The sequence below is a fragment of the Leptodactylus fuscus genome, chromosome 1, assembly GCF_031893055.1.
Source record: "Leptodactylus fuscus isolate aLepFus1 chromosome 1, aLepFus1.hap2, whole genome shotgun sequence".
Taxonomy (NCBI): domain Eukaryota; kingdom Metazoa; phylum Chordata; class Amphibia; order Anura; family Leptodactylidae; genus Leptodactylus; species Leptodactylus fuscus.
This window is the reverse complement of record NC_134265.1, coordinates 78,265,791-78,278,928: the sequence shown is the minus strand read 5'-3', so window position 1 is coordinate 78,278,928 and position 13,138 is coordinate 78,265,791. Positions and strand designations below refer to the sequence as shown.

Genomic DNA, 13,138 nt, shown 5'->3' with positions numbered 1-13,138 from the left:
CACACTTTACACACTCAATACCACCTCTCTGACAGTAGGAAAACACCTTGAAACATGTGTATTTGGCACTTGCAGTGAGGAGAGCTTGTCACCAGCAGTGAATTTGGCCCTTGTAGTAAGTTGAGGTTGGCACCAACATTTGTTTTGAAAATCAGGGTGAATTGAGCCTCTAACCAGCAGAGTTTGGGCAAATTCATGGTGGAGGGAGCCTCTAAAAACCCCAGATTGGACCAATTCATGGTGGAGGGAGCCTCTAAAAACCCCAGTTTGGACCAATTCATGGTGGAGGGAGCCTCTAAAAACCTCAGTTTGGACCAATTCATGGTGGAGGGAGCCTCTAAACAGCCCAGTTTGGGCAAATTCATGGTGGAGGGAGCCTCTAACCAGCCCAGTTTGGACCAATTAATGGTGGAGGGAGCCTCTAACCAGCCCAGTTTGGGCAAATTCATGGTGGAGGGAGTCTCTAAAAAACCCAGTTTGGACCAATTCATGGTGGAGGGAGCCTCTAAAACCCCAGTTTGGACCAATTCATGATGGAGGGAGCCTCTAAACAGCCCAGTTTCGGCAAATTCATGGTGGAGGGAGCCTCTAACCAGCCCAGTTTTGGCAAATTCATGGTGGAGGGAGCCTCTAACCAGCCCAGTTTGGGCAAATTCATGGTGGAGGGAGCCTCTAACCAGCCCAGTTTGGGCAAATTCATGGTGGAGGGAGCCTCTAACCAGCCCAGTTTGGGCAAATTCATGGTGGAGGGAGCCTCTAACCAGCCCAGTTTGGACCAATTCATGGTGGAGGGAGCCTCTAACCAGCCCAGTTTGGACCAATTCATGGTGGAGGGAGCCTCTAACCAGCCCAGTTTGGACCAATTCATGGTGGAGGGAGCCTCTAAAAAACCCAGTTTGGGCAAATTCATGGTGGAGGGAGCCTCTAAAACCCCCAGTTTGGACCAATTCATGGTGGAGGGAGCCTCTAACCAGCCCAGTTTGGACCAATTCATGGTGGAGGGAGCCTCTAAAAACCCCAGTTTGGACCAATTCATGGTGGAGGGAGCCTCTAAAAAACCCAGTTTGGACCAATTCATGGTGGAGGGAGCCTCTAACCAGCCCAGTTTGGGCAAATTCATGGTGGAGGGAGCCTCTAACCAGCCCAGTTTGGACCAATTCATGGTGGAGGGAGCCTCTAACCAGCAGAGTTGGGGGAAATCAGGGTGGAGGGAGCCTAGTATTAGCAGAATTGTGCAACGCTTATGGTGGATGAGTATGAGGATGTGGAGGAATTGGAGAGGTTGAGTACAGACATGGAGTTTCATGTTGGGGTGCTTTACACAGGTGGGCACAAAAATGAAGGCTCTATCCAGTGGTGGTTCATTTTTATCAAAGTGAGCCGGTCGGCACTCTCAGCTGACAGACGGGTGCGCTTGTCAGTGATGATGCCACCGGCTGCACTGAACACCCTCTCAGGACGCTGGCGGCAGGACAGGACAGCACCTCCAAGGCATATAGGGCAAGTTCAAGCCACAGGTCCAACTTCGACACCCAATACATGTAGGGCGCAGAGGGGTCGTAGAGGACAAGGCTGTGGTCGGAAAGGTATTCCCGCAACATGCGTTTATACTTCTCACGCCTGGTGACACTAGGACCCTCCGTGGCGGCACTTTGGCGAGGGGGTGCCATCAAGGTGTCCCAGACCTTAGACAGTGTGCCCCTCGTTTGTGTGGACCGGTGAGAACTTGGTCGCCTACTGGAGGAACTGCCCTCCCTGCCGCCAACGTCACATGCTGGAAACATCTCCATCATATTCTGCACCAATTGCCTGTGGCAAGCATTGATGCGATTGGCCCTCCCCTCTACCGGAATAAAAGACGAGATGTTGTTTTTATACCGGGGGTCAAGGATAGCAAAGATCCAGTACTGGTTGTCCTCCATGATTTTGACAATACGCTTGTCGGTTGTAAAGCACCCCAACATGAACTCAGCCATGTCTGCCACAGTGTTAGTTGGCATGACTCCTCTGGCCCCACCGGAAAGTTCAATCTCCATTTCCTCCTCATCCTCCTCCATGTCTACCCATCCGCGCTGCAACAATGGGACGATTCGAAGTTGCCCGGAAGCCTCCTGTATCACCATCACATCATCGGACAACTCTTCTTCCTCCTCCCCCTCCTCCTCCTCCTCCTCCTCCATTAAACGCGATGAAGCGGACAGATGTGTGGACCTACTCTCCAGCTGTGACGGATCGGATGCTATCCCTGACTCCTCTGTGTGATCTGAGTTATCCCTGATGTCAATCAGGGATTCTCTCAGAACACACAAGAGCGGGATTGTAAGGCTCACCATCGCATCCTCAGAGCTCACCCTCCTTGTGGACTCCTCAAACACCCGTAGGATGTCACAAAGGTCTCTCATCCATGGCCACTCATGGATGAGAAACTGAGGCAGCTGACTTTGTGGCACCCTAGGGTTTTGTAGCTGGTATTCCATCAAAGGTCTCTGCTGCTCAACCACTCTATTCAACATCTGAAACGTTGAGTTCCAGCGTGTGGGGACGTCGCACAAAAGCCGGTGTTGTGGCACATGCAGGCGTTGCTGGAGAGATTTTAAGCTAGCAGCGGCTACTGTCGACTTGCGAAAGTGGGCGCACATGCGCCGCACTTTCACCAGTAGCTCTGGAACATTGGGGTAGCTCTTTAGGAAACGTTGCACCACTAGGTTGAAGACGTGGGCCAGGCATGGAACATGTTGGAGTCCGGCAAGCTCCAGAGCTGCTACCAGGTTCTGGCCGTTATCACAAACGACCATGCCTGGGCCCAGGTGCAGCGGCTCAAACCATATTGCCGTCTCATCGAGGAGGGCATCCCTCACCTCGGAGGCAGTGTGCTGTCTGTCCCCCAAGCTGATCAGCTTCAGCACGGCCTGCTGACGTCTACCAACGCCAGTGCTGCAACGTTTCCAACTCGTAGCTGGGGTCAATCTAACAGCGGAGGAGGAGGCGGTGGCGGAGGAGGAGGCGGTGGCGGAGGAGGAGGTGGTGGAGGAGGAGGAGGAGGGGGGTGTTCTTCTCGTGTCCCTGCCAGGAATGTTAGGCGGGGAGACGAGGTACACCGGGCCAGTTTGGGAAGCAGTCCCAGCCTCAACTACATTCACCCAGTGTGCCGTCAGTGAAATGTAGCGTCCCTGTCCGCATGCACTTGTCCACGCGTCGGTGGTCAAGTGGACCTTTGTGCAAAGCGCGGAACTAAGGGCCCGCCTGATGTTGAGTGACACGTGCTGGTGCAAGGCGGGGACGGCACACCGGGAGAAGTAGTGACGGCTAGGGACGGCATAGCGAGGTGCCGCAGTTGCCATCAGGTCCAGGAAGGCGGGAGTTTCAACAAGCCGGAACGCCAACATCTCCTGGGCCAGCAGTTTAGCGATGTTGGCGTTCAAGGCTTGAGCGTGTGGGTGGTTAGCAGTGTATTTCTGCCGCCGCTCCAATGTCTGAGAGATGGTGGGTTGTTGTAAAGAAGCGCCTGATGGTGCCTTTGATGGTGCAGGAGAAGGAGATAAGACAGGAACAGGGGAGGATGAGGAAGAAGTCAACAAAGTGGCGGAGGCAGATGAAGTGGTGTCCTGGCTCGTCCTCTGGAGTGCATCGCCAGCACAGTCAGCAGTGGCAGAGGCAGTGGCAGTGGCGTGAACGGCAGGCGGCCTTTGTCCTGCCGTTGCTGCCTGCCACTGATTCCAGTGCTTGGATTCCAAATGACGGCGCATTGAAGTGGTGGACAGGTTGCTCTTCTCAGAGCCCCTAATCAATTTCGAGAGGCAAATTGTGCAGACAACACTATATCTGTCCTCGGCGCATTCCTTGAAAAAACTCCACACCTTCGAGAAACGTGCCCTCGAGGTGGGAGTTTTTCGGGGCTGGGTACGAACTGGAACATCTTGGGAGATTCCGGGTGTGGCCTGGCTTCGCCTAAGCTGCTGACCTCTGCCTCTGCCTCTAGCTACCCTTTTTGGTGCTGCACCTGCCTCAACATCCACACTACTTTCCCCGCTTGACATCCCCCCTGTCCAGTTCGGGTCTGTGTCCTCATCATCCACCACTTCCTCTTCCAACTCCTGTCTCATCTCCTCCCGCACAATGCGCAGGTCAACTGGATGCCCTGACGGCAACTGCGTCACATCATCGTCGATGAGGGTGGGTTGCTGGTCATCCACCACCAAATCGAACGGAGATGGAGGAGACTCTAGTGTTTGAGCATCTGGACACAGATGCTCCTCTGTTAGGTTCGTGGAATCGTGACGTGGAGGGGCAGGTTGAGGGACAATGAAAGGAGCGGAGAACAGCTCTGGGGAGCAGGGACAGTTGGGGTTATTTGTTCTGTGAAGCTTGGGAATTTTGGGAGGAAGGAGGACAAGACTGTTGGGTAATAGGAGGAGAGGAGGCAGAGTCTGACTGGCTTCTGGACAATGTGCTGTAAGCGTTCTCTGACAGCCATTGCAAGACCTGTTCCTGGTTCTCGGGCCTACTAAGGTTTGTACCCTGCAGTTTAGTTAGTGTGGCAAGCAACCCTGGCACTGTGGAGTGGCGCAATGCTTGCTGCCCCACAGGAGTAGGCACGGGACGCCCTGTGGCTTCACTGCTACCTTGCTCCCCAGAACCATTCCCCCGACCTCGCCCACGGCCTCGTCCACGTCCCTTTCCGGGAGCCTTGCGCATTTTGAATTCCCAGTTAGAAACTGGCACTATATACCAGTAGCAAAAATTGTGGGTGCACGTAACCCCAATATATTCTTTGAATTACCAGTCAGAAACTGGCACTATATGGCAGTAGCAAGAAATGAGGGTATTTGTAACCCCAATATATTCTTTGAATTCCCAGTCAGACAATGGCACTATATGGCAGTAGCAAGAAATGAGGGTATTTGTAACCCCAATATATTCTTTGAATTCCCAGTCAGACAATGGCACTATATGGCAGTAGCAAGAAATGAGGGTATTTGTAACCCCAATATATTCTTTGAATTCCCAGTCAGACAATGGCACTATATACCAGTAGCAAGAAATGAGGGTATTTGTAACCGCAATATATTCTTTGAATTCCCAGTCAGACAATGGCACTATATACCAGTAGCAAGAAATGAGGGTATTTATAACCCCAATATATTCTTTGAATTCCCAGTCAGAAACTGGCACTATATGGCAGTAGCAAGAAATGAGGGTATTTATAACCCCAATATATTCTTTGAATTACCAGTCAGACAATGGCACTATATACCAGTAGCAAGAAATGAGGGTATTTGTAACCCCAATATATTCTTTGAATTCCCAGTCAGACAATGGCACTATATACCAGTAGCAAGAAATGAGGGTATTTATAACCCCAATATATTCTTTGAATTACCAGTCAGAAACTGGCACTATATGGCAGTAGCAAGAAATGAGGGTATTTGTAACCCCAATATATTCTTTGAATTCCCAGTCAGACAATGGCACTATATGGCAGTAGCAAGAAATGAGGGTATTTGTAACCCCAATATATTCTTTGAATTCCCAGTCAGACAATGGCACTATATACCAGTAGCAAGAAATGAGGGTATTTATAACCCCAATATATTCTTTGAATTACCAGTCAGAAACTGGCACTATATACCAGTAGCAAGAAATGAGGGTATTTGTAACCCCAATATATTCTTTGAATTCCCAGTCAGAAACTGGCACTATATGGCAGTAGCAAGAAATGAGGGTATTTGTAACCCCAATATATTCTTTGAATTCCCAGTCAGACAATGGCACTATATACCAGTAGCAAAAATTGTGGGTGCACGTAACCCCAATATATTCTTTGAATTCCCAGTCAGACACTGGCACTATATGGCAGTAGCAAGAAATGAGGGTATTTGTATTCCCAATATATTCTTTGAATTCCCAGTCAGACAATGGCACTGTATACCAGTAGTAAAAATTGTGGGTGCACGTAACCCCAATATATTCTTTGAATTACCAGTCAGAAACTGGCACTATATGGCAGTAGCAAGAAATGAGGGTATTTATAACCCCAATATATTCTTTGAATTCCCAGTCAGACAATGGCACTGTATACCAGTAGTAAAAATTGTGGGTGCACGTAACCCCAATATATTCTTTGAATTACCAGTCAGAAACTGGCACTATATGGCAATAGCAAGAAATGAGGGTATTTATAACCCCAATATATTCTTTGAATTACCAGTCAGAAACTGGCACTATATGGCAGTAGCAAGAAATGAGGGTATTTGTAACTCCAATATATTCTTTGAATTCCCAGTCAGACAATGGCACTATATGGCAGTAGCAAGAAATGAGGGTATTTGTAACCCCAATATATTCTTTGAATTCCCAGTCAGACAATGGCACTATATACCAGTAGCAAGAAATGAGGGTATTTGTAACCCCAATATATTCTTTGAATTCCCAGTCAGAAACTGGCACTATATGGCAGTAGCAAGAAATGAGGGTATTTGTAACCCCAATATATTCTTTGAATTCCCAGTCAGACAATGGCACTATATACCAGTAGCAAAAATTGTGGGTGCACGTAACCCCAATATATTCTTTGAATTCCCAGTGAGACAATGGCACTATATACCAGTAGCAAAAATTGTGGGTGCACGTAACCCCAATATATTCTTTGAATTCCCAGTGAGACAATGGCACTATATACCAGTAGCAAAAATTGTGGGTGCACTTAACCCCAATATATTCTTTGAATTCCCAGTCAGACAATGGCACTATATACCAGTAGCAAAAATTGTGGGTGCACGTAACCCCAATATATTCTTTGAATTCCCAGTCAGACAATGGCACTATATACCAGTAGCAAAAATTGTGGGTGCACGTAACCCCAATATATTCTTTGAATTACCAGTCAGAAACTGGCACTATATGGCAGTAGCAAGAAATGAGGGTATTTGTAACCCCAATATATTCTTTGAATTCCCAGTCAGACAATGGCACTATATACCAGTAGCAAGAAATGAGGGTATTTGTAACCCCAATATATTCTTTGAATTCCCAGTCAGACAATGGCACTATATACCAGTAGCAAAAATTGTGGGTGCACGTAACCCCAATATATTCTTTGAATTCCCAGTCAGACAATGGCACTATATACCAGTAGCAAAAATTGTGGGTGCACGTAACCCCAATATATTCTTTGAATTCCCAGTCAGACAATGGCACTATATACCAGTAGCAAAAATTGTGGGTGCACGTAACCCCAATATATTTTTTGAATTACCAGTCAGAAACTGGCACTATATGGCAGTAGCAAGAAATGAGGGTATTTGTAACCCCAATATATTCTTTGAATTCCCAGTCAGACAATGGCACTATATACCAGTAGCAAGAAATGAGGGTATTTATAACCCCAATATATTCTTTGAATTCCCAGTCAGACAATGGCACTATATACCAGTAGCAAGAAATGAGGGTATTTATAACCCCAATATATTCTTTGAATTCCCAGTCAGACAATGGCACTATATGGCAGTAGCAAGAAATGAGGGTATTTATAACCCCAATATATTCTTTGAATTACCAGTCAGAAACTGGCACTATATACCAGTAGCAAGAAATGAGGGTATTTGCAACCCCAATATATTCTTTGAATCCCCAGTCAGACAATGGCACTATATACCAGTAGCAAGAAATGAGGGTATTTATAACCCCAATATATTCTTTGAATTCCCAGTCAGACAATGGCACTATATGGCAGTAGCAAAAATAGTGGGTGTATATAGCCCCAATTCTATTGCTAGGGGACTTGCAGGGTATTTCTGGGGTGAAGGTGGGGGGGCACACCGTTGGAACGGGGATTTGGGGTGTATATATGGGGTATACGGGAATACACTGTCAGTGTATTCCATTCAGGATCCTGGGAAAGCTGGGTTGCGGCGATTGAGCCTGTCAGTGCCACGTTACACTGACAAGCTTCTCCCTGGAATTTAGCTCTTATAAGAGCTGTTGGTTGTCTTCTCCTTCCTATCCTAGCCTGTCCCTGCCTACCCAGAATCTAAGCCCTAGCTAACTGGACGGAAACCTCCGTCCCCGGTGAATTGCAAGCTCAGAATGACGCAAAGCTGGGCGTCGCTGTTCTTTTAAATTAGAGGTCACATGTTTTCGGCAGCCAATGGGTTTTGCCTACTTTTTTCAACGTCACCGGTGTCGTAGTTCCTGTCCCACCTACCCTGCGCTGTTATTGGAGCAAAAAAGGCGCCAGGGAAGGTGGGAGGGGAATCGAGTAATGGCGCATTTTACCACGCGGTGTTCGATTCGATTCGAACATGCCGAACAGCCTAATATCCGATCGAACATGAGTTCGATAGAACACTGTTCGCTCATCTCTATTTAAGATTTATTTTAAAGATGAGAATCTCATCTTTATAATGATATAAAGTTCTTCATAATAACCCATAACGTTTTGAAGTGATTCACTTTTGAAAACGCTATTTGGCATTGAGATCCAATTGCAGATCTCAATTCCCAACAACGTTTTCAACAATGAATCACTTCGGAACTGTAAGGGTTATAATGAAGACCTTGGTATCCTTTTAAAGATGAGATTCTCATCTTTAAAAGGAATCTTAATCCATCATGATAGCAGCATCAAGTTCTGAGATACAGGACTCTAAATTGCCCCCTCCCATCCTATCTCGGGAAGCATCTTATGAGCTGTAATAGGAAGGGGAGGGGGGGAGGAGGAGCCCTGCAGACTGCACAGAGGTGAGGAATCATTATCTTCTGAGCATGACCCCAGGAGGGGGATAGCAGGGACTTCTGTCCCTGTTACGCCCTCTTCTATCAATCAGAGGGCATACAGAGAGCGCTCTGATTGTCACATAAAGGGATAATGTAATTCCCCCTGAGTCTTACTGGAGGAGTATTCTTATGTTATACCCTCTGAACATAACCAGGAAGATTATTGGTGCTGTGAGCCAGACATGTTTTTTTATTCAGAAGTTTTTATTGTTTTATAAATTTTTCAATACAAGGTAACACAACATTAGCAATTCAGTGAAACAACATAAGTAAGGAAAATACCATAAGGAGCACATATAAATATGCACTCAGTATTAGAGAACAGTACATTGGAAAACGGTTACATATTATAAAACAGCACATTGAACTGTGAAAATTGCTGCGGCTACTAGAGGTGCAAAATTTCCAGAGGCCCTTGGCAGTGAAAGGGTTAAACCTTCAGCTGCATCCAATCCATATATTTTAGCAGGATTTACACTCCTTTCCTTCGCTATCTGGGTTCAGACTGCCATGAAGACTTGTTCACAGCATGTCTTTCCTTTATTCCCATACTTTGTCAATGTCCCCCACATAATAATATATATTATATACTTGAGTATATACTCAAGTATAAGCTGACCCGAATATAAGCCGACCTCCCCCCCCCCCCTAATTTTACCACAAAAAACTTTAACCCATTCCTGACGGAATTTTTTTTTTATGCTTGACTCAAGTATAAGCCGAGGGGGGCTTTTTCAGCACAAAAACTGTGCTGAAAAATATGGCTTATACTCGAGTATATACGGTACATTTCTTTGTGTATAATAAAGCTTCCTCCCGTTTCACTCCAGTGTATCAGAGGTAATACATTTACTATACAAAGACTGCCAGCCATCATAGGAAATCAAAAAACAGATCAAAAGGTTTTGTCAAACTTAGCGTGTGAAGGGTGACCTGTAGGCCTCCTGGCTTAGGGGTTCACTCACAGCTGCAGCAGTTTTATGGAGTTGTAGGTGGGACCAATTTTGGGTGGAGGAAAAGTTGGAAAAAAAGTTTCCCACTTTAGGCTAAGTTCACACAGAATTTTTTGGTCAGGGTAGACGCCTCACTATTCAAAGTATACAAAACGCTTCTGAGTCTTTTCCGCCAGCGTTTTTTTTTTTTTTCCGCTAGCGGCAAAAAAGAAACAAGATGTTTACTCTTTCTTTTGAAGCCTGAGCGTTTTCCGGCTCACGACTTCAATGCAAGTTAATGTAAGCCGTTTTTTCCTGCGCACATTTTTTTGGTCAGAAACCTATAGCGTTTTTGGAAAAAACCAGATCAGGAAATACCAGGTGTTATTTTAAAATATAATTCATGACCACATCCCAAGAGAAAATGGATTAGGAAACTCTTCAAAAAACGCTTCAAATGGCAATAAACGCCTCAGGAAACTCCTCACGCGTTTTCTGGTCTGGTTTTGACAATGGCAAAACCCTGACCAAAAAACTCCATGTGAACTTAGCCTTAGTTATATTATACAATTATTAATACTGTATAATTAGATGCATAGTGTTTATAGCTTTACTGTGCTTTTCAATTAATTAGAAAACAGCTTCTGAAAAACATCAACCAACAGTTGGGCTGTGGAAAAAATAGGAGTTGGTAGTGGCCTTGGCATCAACCACTGCAATCCCTATAGTTGTGGGTAGTGGATATTACTATTATAATATAAGCTGCTTATACGAAAAGGTTTCTGGCACCTTCGAACACTATTCGAAACAGCCGTTTCGAATAGCACGCTCCCATAGAAATGAATGGACGTAGCCGGCACACGGGGGGGGGGGGGTTAAGCGGCCGGCCGCCGGCAAAGTCAGCACGCCGGCCGCTTCAATTTATTTCTATGAGAGCGTGCAATTCGAAACAGCTGTTTTGATTAGTGTTCGCTCATCTCTATGTATAGCACATCATATACCAATATATCAGCTAAATTCCGACTGACTTATTACACACCAATTTTAATAAATCTGCATCAAAGTTCCAAAAAAATAGAAATCCTTTAGGATTATTCAGTGGAATGAATTTCCTGGTGTAATAAAAAAAACTCTTAAAATATTAACAAATTCCATTTACAGCCAGAGATCATGTATTTTTTTCTTTTCATAAATCAATGTTTTTGTCCTTGACATGCTGTACACATGTAGATGAGTCCTAAGCCTTTCACTCTGCTCATGTTGCAGCAGATGATTTTATAAGATAGGCAGCGTGGTGGCTCAGTTGTTAGCTGGAGTCCTGGGCTCAAATCCTGCCAGGAATAACATCTGCTTGTAAGTTTGTATGTTCTCCCTGTGTTTGCATGGGTTTCCTCCGGATACTCCGGTTTCCTCCCACACTCCAAAGACACACTGATAGGGAATGTAGATTGTGATCCCTATATGGGGACAGTAACTGAAAATGTCTGTAATGCGCTGTGGAATATGAGGACGCTATATAAGTAAGCATAAATAAATAAAATAAAAAGAAGTGTCTGGCAAGACATAAAGTAAGGCTAAGTTCACACGGCGGAAACCTTTGCATCGGCATCCCGCTTCTGATTAGATCCATATGAATGAGCCTAATCAGGAGGGAGTCTAGAGCCGTGGACAAAGATAGGGCATGTTACTTCTTTTTCTCGGTAGCTGAAAAAAATTGGTAGCGGGAAAAAAAAAGTGAGTGACTCCCATTGAAATGAATGGGAGACTTTTTTGTAGGTGGATTTTGAGGCGTATTCTGCGTCAAAAACCGCCTTCAAAATACTCCGTGTGAACATTACATAACCTAAGTAACTCACCTCTGGAACTGGGCTGTGGAGTTGAGTCTGAGCCAGGACCAATTTTGACTGGAGTAGAAAAAGTTATCGAGTGTAACTGAAAAATCATGTGCTTAACTACTTACCGTAGTTTTTGCACAATATCCCTCCATTGTCAAAAGGGCGGACCTTACAGTCTAGTGTTACTCACAGCCCAGTGATGATGCTTTGCTGTAAGGCCTGTTCTTCTGACAGTGGAGGGATATAGCTGCTGAAACTAACACAATATCTCTGCAACTAGGGAACATACCAGCAAAGCTGACGTAACCCCTTTAATTGAAATAATAGTTTGTTGCCTATTTACTTTCATAGGAATTCAATTACTGGAATTTTAATTAATTGAATTAGAGGATTTTCACTGCTTCTGTCTGCGGAAAAGTAGAGTTGACGTTGGTTGTTTGACCTACTAACTGAGTCCTCAGCCCTGCTCTGGAATTAGGGTTTCTATTTACTGTTACTACTTCTTGTAGCCCTCAGAAACCATAAACATGGGAGAGATTCCCTTTAAAAATATCCCAATCGTATCTGTGTTTTATTTTACAATGAAGTATGGACTTATGGACATAGCACTATTCCATCTTCATATGAGCTTGTACTCATAGATGACTATACACTCCTATGATGCTAGATTATGAAGATGATTGGCTAGCACTATGCCGTATCAGGCTCCGTTCCCACGAAGTAACGCGATGCTCATTCTGACATGTAAACGCGTGTCAGAGTGAGCGCTGTGAAACAGAATCCCATTGACTTCAATGAGTGCCGTCTTATGTGCACTACACATTGAAATCAATGGGAGGCTTTTTAACCCATTGATTTCAATGTGTAGCGCGCGTAAGACGGCACACATTGAAGTCAATGGATAGATAACAGAATGAATAAAGAGTTATAAGGACTGTGTGTGATGTTATACAGGCTGTGTGTATGACACCTAATGCATATAATGTTAATAATGATATAATTTGCACCATTTAATTTTTTGTTTTCTTTTTTTCCATCCAGGTAACAGTCTCTTTGGATTCCTGGAGTACCTAAATGAGGTAATGGATACAGATGCTGATGCTGCACATGGCCATGAAGATAATGCATGTGAAAACCTTCCCACTGGTCCAGTATCATCTCATTGTGACCAGGCTTGTCCTAGTGCATTTGGTAGCTCCCTCTTATGTAACTCTATCCAGGACTCTGAATCTCCAGAGCAGTCATCAGAATGTACAGACGGAGAGATTTCCAGTCTGACACTGGAAAATGTATTTGGCGATTTGTGTAATGCAGACGATACATTATCAGATGACGAAGGAGCTTTTCGGGGTCTGTCCGCTCTTCCTGTGGAGAATATTGAAGTCCGTAGAGTCCTGTGTACACGCTGCAGGTGAGAGATGTCCATAGAAACCAGAATCCGATATCTTTCATTTTCAATATACAGTAGTAGCTCATTTTAGAGTCTGTGTAAATAGATTGACTGATATGTGAGATGCCAACCATCTTTTCATTTTTAATGCAAGCCTTATATGGGATTGGTGAAATGACTTCTAAATTAGTATTAGACCAATTTAA

The 13,138-nt window shown here is 45.1% G+C and overlaps 1 protein-coding gene across 1 annotated transcript in view; it reads left to right on the top strand.

Annotated features, from left to right (window-relative positions):
• Nucleotides 1-12,610: 12,610 nt before the first annotated feature.
• The window catches only part of DTWD2 (DTW motif tRNA-uridine aminocarboxypropyltransferase 2), a 171,309-nt gene continuing 170,781 nt past the window's right edge, over nucleotides 12,611-13,138 (top strand). The window contains exon 1 of the mRNA XM_075272260.1: nucleotides 12,611-12,953. Coding sequence (XP_075128361.1) covers nucleotides 12,625-12,953 — 329 coding nt within the window. The 5' untranslated portion in view covers nucleotides 12,611-12,624. The remainder of the gene's footprint in view (nucleotides 12,954-13,138) is intronic.